The 17,839-nt window shown below is 46.1% G+C and overlaps 1 protein-coding gene across 1 annotated transcript in view; it reads left to right on the top strand.

Moving 5' to 3' along the window:
* LOC144681152 (dynein axonemal heavy chain 8-like) overlaps window positions 1-17,839 on the top strand; it is a 1,929,890-nt gene that overhangs the window by 1,853,311 nt on the left and 58,740 nt on the right. Inside the window, exon 86 of the mRNA XM_078542879.1 lies at window positions 13,547-13,703. Within this exon, the coding sequence (XP_078399005.1) occupies window positions 13,547-13,703 (157 nt within the window). The remainder of the gene's footprint in view (window positions 1-13,546; window positions 13,704-17,839) is intronic.

Raw genomic sequence — 17,839 nt, 5'->3', positions numbered from 1 at the left:
TTTGCCACTTGATTATTTAGTATTTTTGGAATGCTATTAGTATCTTCTACCGTGAAGACAGAAGCAAAGTATTTACTCAACTCCCCTGCCATTTCCTGGTTCCCCATTATTATTTTCCCAGCCTCATATTCAAAGAGGCATATGTTCACTTTGGCCTTTCTCTTCCTTTTTATATATTTAAAGAAGCTCTTACTGTCTGTTTTTATATTACTTGCTAGCTGATGCTCAAAGTTTATTTTCTCGCTCTTTATTTATTTTTTTGGTCATCTTTTGTCGGTTTTTAAAACTTTCCCAATCCTCTGGCTTACCACTAATCTTTGCCACATTGTATGTTTTTCTTTCAATTTGATACTGTTGTCGGCCTAACCATCTTCAGCTGCTTCATCAATGACCTTCCATCCATCATAAGGTCAGAAGGGGGGATGATCGCTGACGATTGCACAATGTTCACCATTCATGACTCCTTAAATACTGAAGCGGTCCTTGTCCAAATGCAGCAAGAGCTGGACAATGTCCAGGCTTGGGCTGACAAGTAGCAAGTAACATTTGCGCCACACAAGTGTCAGGCAATGTCCATCTCCAACAAGAGAGAATCCAACCATCCACCCTTGATGTTCAATGGCATTACCATCACTGAGTGCCCCACTATCAACATCCTGGGGGTTACCATTGACCAGAACCTGAATTGGACCAGCCATATAAATACTGTGGCTACAAGAGCAGGTCAGAGGCTAAGAATTGTGTGACGAGTAACTCCTCTCTTGACTCTCCAAAGTCTGTCCACCATCTACAAGGCACAAGTCAGGAGTGTGATGGAATACTCCCCACTTGCCTGGATGAGTGCAGCTTCCACAACACTAAAGAAGTTGGATGCCATCCAGAACAAAGCAGTCCACTTGATTGGCACCACATCCACAAACATTCACTCCCTCCACCACCGACGCACATTAGCAACAGTGTGTACCATCTACATGATGCACATCAGGAACTCACCAAGGCTCCTTAAACAGCACCTTCCAAACCCATGACCACTACCACCTAGAAGGACAAGGGCAGCAGATAGATGGGAACACCACCACCTGGAGGTTCCCTTCCAAGTCACTCACCTTCCTGACTTGGAAATATATTGCCGTTCCTTCACTGTTGTTGGGTCAAAATCCTGAAACTCCCTTCCTGACAGCACTGTGGGCGTACCTGCACAACAGGGACTGCAGCAGTTCAAAAAGGCTGCTCACCACCACCTTCTCAAGGGCAACGAGGATGGGCAATAAATGCTGGCCCAGCCAGCGAAGCCCACATCCCGCGAATGAATTTTAAAAAAACTTTCTTGGTTAACCATGATTGGTTTATCCCCTTCCTTGAATCCTTCTTCCTCACTGGGACATATCATTGTTGAGAGTCATGAACTATTTTCTTAAAAGTCTTCCATTGTTTATGAACTGCCTTTTTTGTTAAACTGCTTTCTCAGTCCACTCCGGCCAACTCTGCCCTCATTCCATTGTAATTACCCTTATTTAATTTTAGCACAGTTGTTTCCGACCAAGTTTCTCACTCTCAAACTGAATGCTAAATTCTACCATATTATGGCCACTATTTCCTAGGGGGTCCTTTACTCTGAGATCATTTATTAAACCTGCCTCATTATACATTACCAGGTCCAAAATAGCCTGATCCTTGGTTGGATTCACAACATATTGTTCTAAGAATCTGTCCCAAATACACGCTATGGGCAGGATTTTATGGATGACGTGCGGGTGGCGGGCCCTGCACATCAGCGCTTAAAATGTCGCGCGCTGATGTCGGGCGAGCATCCCAATGTCAGCGTGCGTCATCGCAATATTTAGCTGGGCGGGCGTGCGATGAAGTACAACGTGTGCCCGCCATTAATTAAAGGCCTTGTTAAGGCCCTTAACTCAGCAATCAACACCGATTTTGAGGTGCCCGTGCGATCTTCGGCTCGGTGCATGGGCGCAACGAGCAAACGGGTAAGTGACTTTTTAACAAAACTCATCCATGGGCGGGATATATGGGCTCAGTGGAGTTGTCAATGTTTCATGTGAAGTATTTATTGTAGCAAGTGTTTAAAACTTGCCTGTGTGATTGGCAGCAGTTCAGATTGATTTCCAACAGCTTTCTCTGTACTTTGAAGCTTCAGTTCAGCAGTCTGCAGACAGGATCTTTATCGGGCCTGCAGCTTTCCGGAGGCCTCCATTTAGCGTGGGTATGGGTTCTGTCATCTCCACTGGAGGCAGCTCCTCTGAAGAGGAAGGGCGGGCTAGAATAAGGAGGAGGCCAGGAGTGGACAATCAGCCTCCAGGGGAGCCACCTTTGGGAGGCCAGGTGCAGGCACAAGGGGCACAGGGCCAAGAAGTTGTCCAAGTTGGAAGGGGCCGCAGAAGACACCACTATCCTGCTGCCAGGATATACAGGCGGCGAAGCAGCTACCTCAGTATGACTGAGGTGCAGTGCTGAAGGAGGCTCCGTCTGTCAAGGGAAACAGTCGACTATATCTGTCAGATGATTGGCCCTGAGATATCTCCAAATTGTGTGAGCAGACACCCCATGCCAGCAACTCTGAAGGTTACAGTTGCCCTCAACTTCTATCATCTGGCTCCTTCCAAGGCTCGGTGGGTGATCTTTGCGGTGTCTCCCAATCAGCTGTCCACACTTGTGTCAAGCAGGTTACAGACGCTCTGTTCAGACGTGCATTGACCTTCATCCACTTCTGCTGCGACCAGGCAAATCAGGCACAGTGAGCCAGAGGCTTTGCGGCCATTGCTGGCTTCCCCGCGTCCAGGGTGCAATAGACTGTACACATGTGGCCATCAAGGCACCAGCAGGTGAGCCCGGTGCCTTCATCAACAGGAAGGGCTTCCACTCCATGAACGTGCAGATAGTGTGTGATCACAGGATGCTGATTCTGCAAGTTTGTGCAAGGCACCCAGGCAGCTCCCACGACACCTACATCCTCAGATACTCCCAGGTGCTGGGGCCCTTCAGGGCTCCGGCTTGGCTGGATGGATGGCTGCTAGATGACAAGGGCTATCCCCTCAGAAGGTGGCTAATGACGCCTCTCCGCCATCCGAGAACATAAACTGAGGACCGCTACAATAGGAGCCACACCTCCACAAGGGCTGTGGTGGAGAGAACCATCGGTCTTCTCAAGATGCACTTCCATTGCCTGGACCGCTCAGGGGGCGCACTCCAGTACCCCCCAGATTGCGTCTCTTTGATAGTGGCTGCATTCTGCGCTCTGCACAATCTTGCGCTGGAAAGGGGGGATGCATTTGACGATGAAGACCTTGACACAGTGGATGAGGCTGCACATGATGAATCCAGCTCAGAGGATGAGGAAGCTCAGGGCAATGATGAGGGGCAGTACGCCGACCTGCTACTGCACCAAGGAGGCAGGGACATCCGGGACACTTTAATCCAACGAACTATCAGCTAGCTCCACACAAATGGATCTGCAGGACCAGCATTGCCTGGTGCATCCATACATGGCACTTAAGTGCTACATTTTCCACTTCATCAGCTACAACTAAGGGCTTAGTACAGAAACATCAGTGTCCACTCAAACACTCATGACATGCCTGTGGAACATACAAAATGCAGCACAAAGGAGACATGGTCACAAATGTGGACTTTATTGCCATCCAGCAGATGGTGTCACCAAAAACATGACAAAACGTCGCTCTGACGTTCACAAAAATAAATTCCCTAATCGAGGACTAACAGGAAAGCACCAGTGACAAACCCGTGGAGTGTCTAACATGCCTTATGCTTACATTTGCGGGTGCTACGTCTAGGTGCCGCCCCATCGCTCGGAGTGGCTTGAGAGACAGCCTGCTGACTCTGCTGTCCTGTTGGCGTCGATGACCTTGGGGGATGTCCTCTGGCCCGTGGAGCCTGTGATGGCCCCACCTGGGAGGGAATGGCCGGTTCCAGAACTGGCACCTCCCTAGTTGTCGCAGCCTTAACGAATGCAGCGGTCACTGGCAGAGGGGCAGAGGAGCAGCTGGCCTCATCTGGAGCACCATGAGAGGAGCTCGCAGCGATGACAGGCAGCTGCTGTGCTGACGTGAGGTCACATTGGACCTCCCTGCTCACCGCAGATGGATGGGCACCAAGCTGGGATACTTGGTGCCCAGAACATCTCCCACATTGGGAATGACCACCTGTGTCCATTAGCACTGTGAGGTCTTGCAGGTCAGAGCGTAACCCAATCAGATGATTATCAATCTGTTGGAAGCCCCTCTCCATGAGAGTCGCCAATCTCTCAATGGAGGAAGCCTGAAGCTCTGTCCTGAGGTTCGTGCCATCACTGACACTCTGCCTGGATTCCTCCACCACAAAGACCAACTGAAGCATATCCTCATGCAACCCTGCCAGATGCTCCTCCACACCCGTCCGCTTGTCCTGCAGCTGCTGCATGGCGGACATCTCCAGAGACACATCATCACTGCCCGACTCAGCATGTGCCTGATCCCCTGCAGTGCGCCATCGGCACTCTCTGTCCATGCCATTTCCTCCAGCGATTGTGAAGAGTCCTCTCCACTGTGCCCCAGGACACTAGCCGATGTTATAATACCCTCTGATGTGGTAGTCGCTGCACTGATGCCTGGCTCGCTGAAATGATGTGACGCAAGTGCCAATTGACGCCCTTCAGGTGTGGAGGGGGAGCTCTGGACGTCCTCCTGACGGCCATGCGGTGCTGATACTGAAATTAACAAGGACAGTGGATCAGTTAGATTTCAGTCAGTAACACAATTCATCCCTTTCCCCCCCAGGCTCATAATGCGCTCAACCTTCAAGAACCTAAGGAGATGAACATTGGTGGGGTGGCAAATAGTCAGGAGGAGGGCCAAACATTACACGTGCATACAGACAGGCTGGTCAGATGGCCTAAGGAATGCCACATGGAATGTTATATGGATAAGTGTGAGGTTAAGCACTTGGGCAAGACAAACAAAGTACGGGAATACAGGAGAAATGGTAGGACCATGATAAGTAAGAACGATTACAGGGACCTTGCTGGGCAGACCCGTTAAGGTAGCAGAATAGGAACATAAGGCATTCAGCAAGGTAAAAGCCAGACGTGCCTTTATTAGCCGAGGAATAGAATGTAGGAAAAGGAGGTCATGTTTCAAGTGCAGAAAACGCTGTCGAGGCCACAGCTACACTTCTGCGTTCAGTTGTGACCTGCGCTTCATGGGAGGGATGGCATTGGAGTGAGGAGAGTGCAGAGGTTCCTGACCAGGATGCATGCTGGCCTGGAGAGTTGGAGTTATGAGGAAACATTGCATACACTTGTGACATTTGCCGTAGAGCACAGGAGATTAACAGGTCACATTATTGACCTGCATACCATTATGAGGGGCATGGACCGAGTGGACAGAAGGCAACATTTCCCCTTGGCAGAGGGATGACTAACGTGATGGCATTTATTTAAGTTGAGTGCCATGTGATTGACAGGTGAGGTGCTGAGGACCTTTTGGACAGAGTAATGTGGGACGCACTGGCTGAAAGGGTGGTGGAGGTACAAACCCTCCTAAGATGCAATAAATGCATTTGGATGTGCAGCAGCGATGCCATGGCATGTTAGGCCATGGGGATAGTGGTCACAAATGGGATAAGGTGACTTTGGAAGGCGCTGGAGACGCGCATCCTCAAGGGGCCGAGGGACCTTTGTGTATGACCCACACGTTTGACTGTATCAGTCTGTGAATGAGCAGTGTTGCTGCATTAGCGATTGCAGCAATCATCAGTTCTTTGGAGGTGGGAAGACAGAGTGCATGGGACTGTGGGCCTCAAATACCTGGCCGCTGCACCCCAGCCTCACCTACACCTGCCGACCTGGCCGCCTGCCTCCTCCCCAGCTCCATGGCCTGTTCTTCGAAGTGGGTGATGGTGTGCAGCATGGACTGGCCACCACCAGTGCGCAAACACTCCTGGTTGTTTTGTTCTGTTTTTGCCTGCAGAACAGAGAAGAGCATTTATTGGGGTTGATCGCTCATGTACTCTGCACACGCACGCCACACCCCAACCACAGTGGCCAATCTGAGGCCTCCAGTGGCTCCTGTCCACACCACTGGTGATCAGTCACCAGAAGATAGTATGGCTGCTCCCAACCCCCTCCCCTAACGGCCACCTTGGACACATTCGGCGTCCATCACTTTGAATAACACACAGATCTTAGCGCCCATGGCAAGGAGGCACAACTAGATGCAGCGCCGAGGCCAGCAGATGGCTCTTGGCCACAACACCTTGAGGCTCCCCTTCCACCATCTCATCACTATCAGTATGACAACCATCTCATCACTATCAGTATGACATGTGTTGGAGTTCTGAGTATGTGCCTAGCTGCCTCTCCTGCAGGTTGCCCCCAGACTACTCAAATGCGACAAACACCAACGTGTGCTGCGCGGAGAACCCATCTTCTCCTCAACCACTAAGGCTGACGTAAGCATGGTCACTATCTGTTTGCCCACCCAGCGTGTGCCAAATGCCCAATGCAGTAACGACACTAAGAAGTGGGGGAGGGCCGCTCAAAGGCTAAGGCTACCTGCTGGGTTAAATGGCCAAGGCCGACATCGTACTCGCCCTTCCAGAGCGCAACAAATCATTGAAGCGCTTGCGGCACTGGTTCTCTGTGCGCCGCACAGCATCTTGAGAGCTCACGACCTCCGCCACCTCCTGCCAGGCCTGCTTGGTAATGTGGGGGGCCCTCCTCCTCCCGTCCTCAGGAAACAGGACCTCCCGACGTTCTGCCACCTCTTTGAGAAGGGCAGCAAGGCAGGCAACAGAGAAGTGAGGGGCACATTGGCCCCCCCAATGGCCTACCCTGCTGCCTGCCCTCCTCCTCTGGCCAGCCCTCCTCCGGAGTCCGCTGTGTAGAACCCCTGCATCTGTCGCTGGCCATGGTGAACAGCCTAAAGGAGGCTGCCTGGCCATTCTTTATACAGACTGCTGGTTCCCCATTGGAACCAGCGGTCTGTGCATGTCCGCCACAAATTTGAAAATTCTGCTGTCCATGGGAGTGTGCAACACATTGGGCGGGCCTTAAGGCCTTTATTGGCCCGCCCACGCAACATGGCGGCCCAGCCCACTTCGCTTGCGGCGTTCAGCTCCACGCCCGCTGGCGACTAGGTCGGGCCCCCCTGCCCGACAAACATAAAATCCTGCCCTATGAATTTGTGCTCATGTCTACCTCTGCCAATTTGATTTTCCCTAGCTACATGAAGATTAAAGTCACCCATGATTAATGTACTGTCTTTTTTACATGCCCTCATTATCTCCTGATCTATTCTCTATCCTATAGTGCAGCTACTGTCAGGCAGCCTATAAACTACTCCCACCAGCGTCTTCTTCCCCTTGTTATTTCTTACCTCAACTCATATGGATTCTACATATTCCGATCCAAGATCCTTTCTTGCTATATCCAAGATCCTTTCTTGCTATCATACTTGTACTAACAAAGCTACTCCACCATCCTTTCCTTCCTCCCTGTCCTTTCAAAAAGTCACATATCCCTGAATATTTAATTCCCGGCTTTGATCTCCTTGTAATCACGTCTCCGTAATGCCTACAAGATCATACCCATTAACCTGTATTTGTGCCATTAATTCATTTATTTTGTTCTGAATACTACGTGTATTTAAGTAAAAGACCATTAATTTTGCCTTTTTTACCATTTTTTCACCCTTTGACCCTATTTGCTGCTTTTTTTATGTTTGTACACTCTGTCCCTTCCTGTCACACCCTGGGTATCATTACCTAAGTAGCTGCCCTGCAATGCTGCCATGTCCTTTTGCATTGTTTGGCTACGTATCCCCTTTCCAGAACCCTCCCCCACCCCCCATTTGGTTTGAAGCCCTCTCTACAGCCCCAGTTATTCAGTTCCCAAGGACACTGGTTCCAGCACAGTTCAAGTGAAGCCCGTCCCACCGGAACAGTTCCCTTCTACAACAGTATTGGTGCCAGTTCCCCATGAACTGAAACCCATTCCTCCCACACCAATCTCTGAGCCTCGCATTTTACTCCTTGACTCTATTTACCCTATGCCAGCTTGCCCATGGCTCAGGTGGTAATCCTGAGATTATTACCTTGAAGGTTCTGCTTTTTAATTGAGCTCCTAACTGCTCAAATTCTTTTATCAGAGCCTCCTTTCTAGTCCTATCAATGTTGTTGGTACTAACATGGTCAACGACAACTGGACCCCTCCCCTCCCACTCCAAGTTCCTCTCGAGCCCTGAGGAGATGTCCTTAACCCTGGCACCAGGCAGGCAACACAGCCTTCTGGACTCATGCTCATGGATGCAGAGAACAGTATCTATCCCCCTAATTATACTGTCCCCACCACTACTAAGTTCCCATTTCCTCCCCCAACTTGAATGGCTCCCTGTAACACAGGGCCGTGGTCAGTTCGTTCATCCTCCTTGCAGTCCCCACTCTCATCCACACAACTTGCAAGAACCTTGTAACTTTTGGACAGTTGCAGGGGCCGAGGCTCCTCAAATGCTACCCACACCTGCTTCACCTGCAGTCACACCCTCCTGTGCTTGATCACAGACCAAATTTATATTACCTAATCTGAGGGGTGTGACCGCCTCCTGGAGCAAGGTCCAGGTAGCTTTTCCCCTCCCTAATGTGGCGCAATGTCTGCAGCTCGGACTCTAGCTTCTTAACTCGGATCTGAAGTTCCTCGAGCCTCAAACATTTGGTACAGATGTGTTCGCTCTGGGTCAGCTTGGTGTCCAGCAGAGCCCACATGCTGCAGCAGCAACACATCACCCATCCTGCCATCACTATCATATTTTATTCAATTTATTAATTAATTACTCTAGTAACACCACTCTTTACATTTCATTATAATGATTTTTTTATACATACCCGTAGCGACCTTATACTTAACAAGCTACCTTTAAGAAAAAGAGGAAAAAAAGACTAGAGATCTAAACACAAACTAAAGACCTTACTTTTACTTTAAAGACTAGAAATACTCACCAATCCCACTCACCAATCAGCTGCTCTCCGCACTCTTTTCCCTCTTATGTTCTTTAATGGTCTCACACTCTTTTCTCACTCTGTCACTGTTAAAGGCCCCACTCCTCTCGCACTTGCTCCCTGTAAATGACCACACTGTTTCTCTCACACGCTCTTAACGTAAATGACCATGCTGTTTCTCTCACTCACACTCATTGTAAATGACTACACTGTTTCTCTCGCACTCTCTCGCTGTAAATGACCCCATTCCTCTCTTACTCCCTCGCTGTAAATGACCATGCTGTTTCTCTCATACTCTCTCCATGTAAATGGCCATGCTGTTTCTCTCACACTCTCTCGCTGTAAAGGAATAGGTCACTCAGTCCCTCAAGCCTGCTCAGCCATTCGATAAGATCATGGCTGATCTGATTGTAATCACCCACCTACCCCAATAACCTTTCATTCACTTTTTAATCAAGAATCTACTAGCTTTGTTAATTATTTGCTGTACCTGCATACTGGCCTTTTGTGACTCATGTACTAGGACACCCAGACCCCTCTGAATCTCAGAGCTCTGCAATCTCTCACCCTTTATATAATATGCATTTTTACTCTTCCTACCAAAATGGACAATTTCACATTTGCCAACATAATACACCATTTGCCAAATCTTTGCTCACCCACTTAACCTATCTATGTCACTTTCTAGCTTCCATATGTTCTCTTCACAACTTACTTTCCTACCCATCTTTCTGCCATTAGCAAATTTAGCAACTATACCTTCAGTCCCTTCATCCAAGTCATTTATATAGATAGTAATAAGTTGAGACTCCAGCACTGATCCCTTTGGCACACCAGTCATTACACCCCTGCCTTGATAATGGCTCTCATCCAGACAAGAGGAAGGATGACCTGTTACCAGTGTGCACAGGGTCATGAGGAGCAAGGGCCTGAGGGGCAAGAGGCAGTATGGCCTCTAGATGGTCAGAATGCTAGTGATCATGGACCACTGCAATGCCGAGCATTGGCCCAAACATGAGTCTATCACAAGAGGTGTCCTTATCTAGAGATGAGTGAAAGGCAATGCTGGAGGTGTCCTCATATGTCCTGGGATGTGGTTGTTCATGTCAGCAAGCTTCTCCACTATGAAATGCAGCCACAAGGATTCTGGAGGAGTAGTGCAGAGCTCCTCACCTGCATTGAGTGGATATCTATCCAGCTGTCCTCTAAATATGGTGCCAGAACCTATGACAACATGATGTAACAGCAGAGCGGGAAAATTCTTGTCTACCCTGATACGAGATTCGCCGAGCTCCTCACCGATGCATAATTAATGAGTTAAAAAGTGGAAAATTGGGCATGTTCACCTGCCCGGCCACCTAGCAGGAATCACGCTGACTTTCCTGCCCGCCACTGGACAATCTCCAGAATGGAAAATTCTGTCCATCATAAAACCAGATTATCTAGTCATTGTGTTATGCCTACATCAGATGTTATTTGCTGAGCAAGCCAGATCACAGAAGAGAACCTGTCTCATTGATCAAAAACCTTTTTTTTGTATTTTGAAAATGAGGGGGAAAAGCGACAGACCCCAAAATCTTAGAACTCCAGTAATACCTTTAGGAATTTAAACATTGAAAGATTTATTAAAACAACTTAAGCACATAAGATTAAAGTTACACAGTTAAAACATTCTGACAGAACAACCCACCAAAAAACCCACTTGGCCAAAACACACAGGTCAACTACCTTTTTGGCAACAACTACCTTATAGATTTTAACTATAAAATCCAGTAATATTACCCAAGGCAAAGAATTGTTGTCACTGTAACAAAGGTATACCACATGACTCCTCAAACACTTCCACTAGGAGGTGGAATCTCAAAAGAAAGGTTCAGAAAGGTTCACTCCTTTGAACTCAACTTCTTCAAATATAAAAATCTGTTATGTTCTCCGAATGCCTCTACCTTTGGGTCAATAAAATGTATTATACCTTCTCCTGTCTACCTATGGAAGCTTTGTAAGTTGTAAAAGTTCCTTGTCACTTCTAACTTTCTCTTTGAAATTCAACAGCTGAAAAACCATGTCTCCACTTATCTCATAATGCAGATGTTAAATCCAACCTCTTTACTTGTAAATCCATCCTCACCATAACCTCTCATCACAATGCATGAACCTAACACCTTTACCCTTTTATCTCTCAGCTCTCACAGGCAAGCTGCCTTTATTAACCTCCCCCAGTTTGATGATCTCTCTCTCTCACACACACACACACACACATACTTCTTTACATAATACCACCACATTCCCAAAAGTATTAAGAAAATAACATCCATCATCATAATTGTCACATTTGTTATTTGTGGAAGCTTGCTAGATTGGATGCTGTATTTCCTACATTACAACAGTGATTGTACTTCTGAAGTACAGGGGCACTTTATTAGTTGTAGAGCACTTTGGGATGTCCTGCAACTGTGAAAGGAGCTAGAAAATTACAAGTCTTTTTTTCAAAATCTTGGAACTTAACATCACTATGGAAGTATTTTTGCACATGTATTGTAGCAGTTTAAGAAAATGAAGCAGCACCATCTTTTCAAAACAAAAACAGAATTACCTGGAAAAACTCAACAGGTCTGGCAGCATCAGCGGAGAAGAATAAAGTTGACGTTTCGAGTCCTCATGACCCTTCAACAGAACTGAGTAAAATTAGGAGAGGGGTGAAGTCAGTTAAGCATGGGTAATAAATATGGCCTTACTAGCAACATGCATATCCCAAGATAAAACTTTTGAATAGGAGCTATGATGAGCAAAGGGATTTAGGTGTATGTGTACATGCACAGATCTCTAAAAACTAAAAAGGCCAAATGTAATGTGGGCATTTATCTCAGAGGGTTTGAAATACAAAATTGAGGAAGTAATGCTTCAGCCATACAGAGCCTTGGTCAGATGACATCTGCAGTATTACATTCAGTTTTGAACCTGAGTATTGTGTTTGGTGGAGGAATAGAGCAGCTTCACCAGAATAATATTGGGCCTTAAAGGGTTAAATTATGATGACCAGTTGTATCAACTTGCCTTGTACCCCCTTGAGTTGAAAAGGTCGAGAGGTGATCTAACTGAAGTGTTTAAAATATAAAGGGATTTGTTAGGATATCTTCTCCTGAGGGAATCCAGAACAATATTCCTACAGTGAATAGCAGTGAATTTCTATCACCATGGCTGCTGTAAAAGTTTGGCAGAAACCTCATTTATTTGCTTAAACATAGGATGAGAGGAACTTGGGTAGACCATTCAGTCCCTGAGCTGCTTCTACTATTCAATAAAATCATGGCTGATCCAAGCCCGAACTCAATTTCCCTGCCTTTCATTCATATTCCTTGTTATCCTAATATAACAAAAATCTATTGCTCACGGTCTTGAAAATTTCAATTCAAAAAACCTTCCAGTACAAGATGGTCCTACCACCCACAGCCTTTTGCAGTAGCAATTTCCTGATTTCTACACTGCAATGTCCCTGATCTGATCTATCAGCAAAGCTTTTCCTTCAGAACTCCAATAATGATCTCAACTTCCAGATTAGTCAGTGAATGTACTTCATTATATTAATGGTCAGCTGGTGAGAACGGCACTCATGTAGAATCATGAGCCATGGAAATAGCTTATTATGGAAATAATCTAAGGTAAGAAAAGCCCCAGAATTGAAGTCCCGTACCACCCCCCCCCCCCCAACCTCTTCTCCCTATCCTGAAGGTATTGACGTCTTGCTGATGTTCAATTCAATGGATGCAAGTTACCTATTGGATCCTGTCCATGTTTTCATGTGAGCCTGATCAGTGATGTTCAGAGAGCTATTTGGACATAGGAGCATCACAGCTTATCCCAATGATGTCCTCATCCAGATTCACTTATGTGCCCTTCCAGCAGAAATTATTGGATAGCAATCAGAGGTAGTAATCCATGAGCACTAAAGAAAATCATAGTTTCCAGAGTCATGCCTTCCCTGATATTGGCTAACTCCACATAGACTAGAGATCAACTTATGAAGTAAAAAGAGAGAATGTTAGAAATGCTCAGCAGGTCTGGTGAGTTAAAAAGAGATAACTTTTCAGTTCTGATGAAAAGCCACCAGCCTGAAATATTAACCCTGTTTCTCCACGGATACTCTCAGACCTGTTGAGTGTTTCCAGCATTTTCTGTTTTATCTGAGAGCTCCAGCATTCACAGTATTTTGATTTTGCATCAAACTTACATGACTTAGCTAATCACCAACTTATGCAATGAAGCCATCAGAGCAGCCCACAGGAGAATAAAGGTCATCACCTGCAGTGTGCCAGGAAACCCAAAACAATTAAAAAAACAAAAAACTACTGCGGATGCTGGAAATCCAAAACAAAAACAGAATTACCTGGAAAAACTCAGCAGGTCTGGCAGCATCGGCGGAGAAGAAAAGAGTTGACGTTTCGAGTCCTCATGACCCACCCAAAACAATTGGTAGCTACCAGAAAATTGCATTCTCAAGTCTTAAAAGATCCTCTGTATTTATTGTCCTCTTTTCTTTCAGGTACCAGAGTAACACTGCGGCTGAAATTCTCAACACTATCACCAATATCCAGCCAAAAGAAAGTTCTGGAGGAGGAGGAGAGACTCGAGAGGCCAGTGTCTTTAAACTGTCTGACAGTATGCTGAAAAAACTGCCCCCAGATTATTTGGCACATGAGGTACTTCACTATTATGGGTGTTACGGACGGGAGGGGGATTAATTTAAATGGCCCTGATTTCTCCTCTCACTACCCATCCATAATCAGATTTTTCTAAATTTTATTTCTGATTTTCTCCTTTACAAGTGGTGGCGTGTTTTCCCCAACCCTTCAGTTTGGAGTGATCCAGCCCTCTATTAATAACAACACCACAAAATCAAGATAAGGTAAAAATAAGAGAGTTGGTTTAATTTACACACACACAAAACGTGGAAAAGGGTTTCGCAACATCTGCCCCTTTTTGCACTCATACAATCAAAGAAGGATGAGGGAAAGAAAGAGGAACTGGGCAAGACCATGATAAAAATAAAAGTTATGGTTTCACGTGAGTCTAGAGTCCGGAATCAAAAGTCCAATGGAGTATTCCTTCAGAGGTTAACAAGTTGAAAGTGTTGCAGGATGATCCAACTTTGCAGAAGCGAGGACTTCCATGGTGGGAGAAGGCACATAGAGATGAATTAGTCTTGAAGGTACAGATACAGAAGTTCCAATGTTCCAGTAGTTCACAGTGTAGATGAGGGCCAGGCACTTCATCTGGACAGAGCTCTTTTGCTGCTACTTGTTAGATGGTAAAATGGTTGACTGCCTGGGTTCAGTTCCACATGACGATATTACATGTTCTAGCAGCTGGGGGAGATCATGTGACATAACTCCTACTTCTTCTCCTGGGTGTTGGATGAAAGATGTATTTTCCCAGGTCTGGAACCTTGGGTGTTTAATAGAGAAATCAGGGTCCCTTTTGTCCTTTGCAGACATTCTGTCTCCACTGGCCGGAGCTCTGCCTTAGAAATGTAAAAGGGTGTTGGTGCACTTCTTTGGAATTTGATTGTCAGCCGTCACAGAAGGCATTAGCATCTCTTTAAATATAACAGGGTCCTTTCTGATTTCTGAAGGTTAGAAACTCCTCTGTTATGAGTCATGGCTAGTCAGGGTAATGTTTCTGGCCAGGACATGGGTTAAACAATATCACAGAGGACACCTGAGCTCTATCCATATTTGGCCTCTCAAAGGTAAGTGATATGTCTTTAGTGTTGCTGAAGTGAGTAAGCCACCTTGGAAGGCTAGAAAATAAACATCTTTTTGAGATCCTTTGTTGGATATTTTAAGACTATAATTATCATTACATTGTTGCACTTTACTGCCCTAGCTGTGAGCCTTATAACAAACCGTAGTCAATTGCAGTTACCTTTTAAGTATTATTTGTTCTAGGGATATCGGCAGTACTGGCAAGGTCAGTATTTTATTGCCCATCCTTAATTGCCCTTGAGAAGGTGCTGGTGAGCTGCCTTCTTGAACCGCTGCAGTCCATGTGGTTTAGGAAGGGAGCTCCAGGATTTCTAACCAGCGACAGTGAAGGCATGGTGATGTAGTTCCAAAACACAATGGTGTGTGATTTGGAGAGGAGCTTGCTGGCTGTATTATTCCCATACATCTGCTGCCCTTGTCCTTCTAGCAGGTTTGGAAAGTGCTGTCGAAGGAGCCTTGGCATGCTGCTGTTGTGCATCTTGTAGATGGTACACACTGCCGCCACTGTGCATAGGGAGCGCTGGGAGGGAATACTTAAGGTGGTGGGTGGGGTGCCAATCACACGGGTTGGTTTGCCTCGGATGACGTTAAGTTTCTTGATCTTTTGTTGCACTTGCACTCATTCAGGCAAGTGCCTTGTAGATGGTGGAGAGGCTATGGGGAGTCAGGAAGTACATTACACTCTGCAGAATTACAGCTGCTGACCTGCTCTTGGAGCCATGGTATTTACATGAAGATAAAAGCAAAAAACTGCGGATGCTGGAAATTCAAAAATACCTGGAAAAATTCAGCAGGCCTGGCGGCATCTGCGGAGAGGAGCACAGTTAACGTTTCAAGTCCAAATGACCCGAGCTTATATTTCACCTCTCTTCTATTTTAACTTAGTTCTGTTGAAGGATCATTCGGACTCGAAACGTTAACTGTGCTCCTCTCTGCAGATGCTGCCAGACCTGCTGAGTTTTTCCAGGTATTTTTCTTTTTGTTATGGTATTTACACGGTTGGTCCAGTTCAGTTTCTTGTCAATGGTATCCCCTCAGGATGTGAATGGTGGGGGATTCAGTGATGGTACTGCCATCGAATGTTAAAAGGAGATAGTTGGATTCTCTCTTATTGAAGATGTTCATTGCTTGGCATTTGCGTTATGCAAATGTCACTTACCATTTATCAGCACAAGCCTGAATGTTGTCCAGACCTTGCGGCATGCTAGTGCAGACTATTTCAGTATCTGAGGAGATGTGAATGGTGCTGAACACCATGCTATCATCAGTGAACATTCTCATTTCTGCCCGTATTATAAAGAGAAATTCATTAATGAGGCAGCTGAAGATGTTTTGGCTCAGGACATGACCTTGAGGAACTCCTGCAGTGATGACTGGAACTGAGATAATTGTCCTTAAAAACTAAAAACATTTTCATTTGTGCTAGGTATGAGTGGAGAGTTTCTCCCCAATTCCCATTGAATTAAATTTTACTTGGGTTCCTTGACTCCACACTCGGTCAAATGCTGCCTTGATGTCAAGGGTGGCAGTCACTCTCACCTCACCTCTGGAATTCAACTCTTTAGTCCATGTTTGGACCAAGACTGTAATAAGGTCAAGAGTCAAGTGGCCATCCAACCTTTAATCATTTGGAGATTTTTGACAGTCTCCCTGAACCTATGGAAAACCAACTAGAGCCTCAAAGTTCAGTAACTGGTATCGTCAATTGAGAAGTGCACAGAAGTCCTAGCCCAGGTAAATATAGCATCAGTTACCTGCAGAACATACTTAGAATCATAGAACGTAGAAAGTTGATGGCACAGAAAGATGCCACATGGCCCATTGTGTCTGCGCCAGCCAAGAAAGGAGCTACCCAACCTAATCCCACTTCCCAGCATTTAGTCCATAGCCCTGCAGGTTACAACACTTGAGGTGAATATCCAGACACCTTTTAAATAAGATGAGGGTTTCTGTCTCTACTACCCTTTCAGGCAATGAGTTCCAGACCCCTACAACAATCTGGGTGAAAAAGGTTTTCCCCACCTCCCCTCTAATCTTTCTAGCAATCACTTTAAATCTATGCTCCCTAATCACTGACCTCCCTGCTAAAGGAAATAGGCCATTCCCACCCACTCTATTCAGGCACCTCACAATTTAATACACCTCAATCAAATTTTCCCACAGTCTCCTCTGTTCCAAGGAGAACAACCCTAGCCTATTCAATCCTTCCTCATAGCTACAATTTTCCAGTCCTGGCAACATGCTCGTAAATTCCCTCTGTACCCTCTATAGTACAATTACATCCTTTCTGTAATGAGGTGACCAGAACTGCACACAGTACTCAAATTGTGTCCAAACCAATGATTTCTATATTTCCAGCATAACCCCCCTGCTCTTATACTCTATACCTTGGCTGGTTTTCTTTTATTCATTCATGGGATGTGGGCGCCGCTGGCTAAACCAGCATTTATTGCCCATAATTGCCCATGTTCAGAGGGCATTTTAGAACCAACCACATTGCTGTGGGTCTGGAGTCACATGTAGGCCAGACCAGGTGAAAGGATTCTATATGTCTTTTTGACCACCTTATCGACCTATCTGGCTACCTTCAGAGATCCTGTGAACATTCACTCCAAGGGCCCTCACTTATTCTACACCTCTCAGTATCCTCCTATTTGTTGTGTAATCCTTTGCCTTGTTTGACTTCCCCAAATGCATCACCTCACACTTCTCTGGGTTGAATTCCATTTGCCACTTTCTGCCCACGTGACCAGTCCTTGTAGGTAACAGTCTGCAAGATCCTACAAATATCATCTGCTGACTTCTGGAAAGAGCCAGAGACAAAGAAATTGAGGACTTTAGTGAATTAAACGGCCACTAGTAATGTGTGCCTAGCTGATTCACAGCAGGAGGCCTTCTTCTGGGACATTGTAAACATCATTGATCACCTCACACAAAACCCTAAGCCTCCTAAGACACTGCTCTTGGTCATATCCAGAAAAGAACACAAGAGCACACAAGAAATAGGAGCAGGAGTAGACTTTGTAGCCCATCAAACTTGCTCCACCATTCAATATAATCATGGCTGATCT

This window comes from Cetorhinus maximus, chromosome 5 (genome assembly GCF_964194155.1).
Source record: "Cetorhinus maximus chromosome 5, sCetMax3.hap1.1, whole genome shotgun sequence".
NCBI lineage: Eukaryota > Metazoa > Chordata > Chondrichthyes > Lamniformes > Cetorhinidae > Cetorhinus > Cetorhinus maximus.
This window is presented reverse-complemented; position numbering and strand designations above follow the sequence as displayed.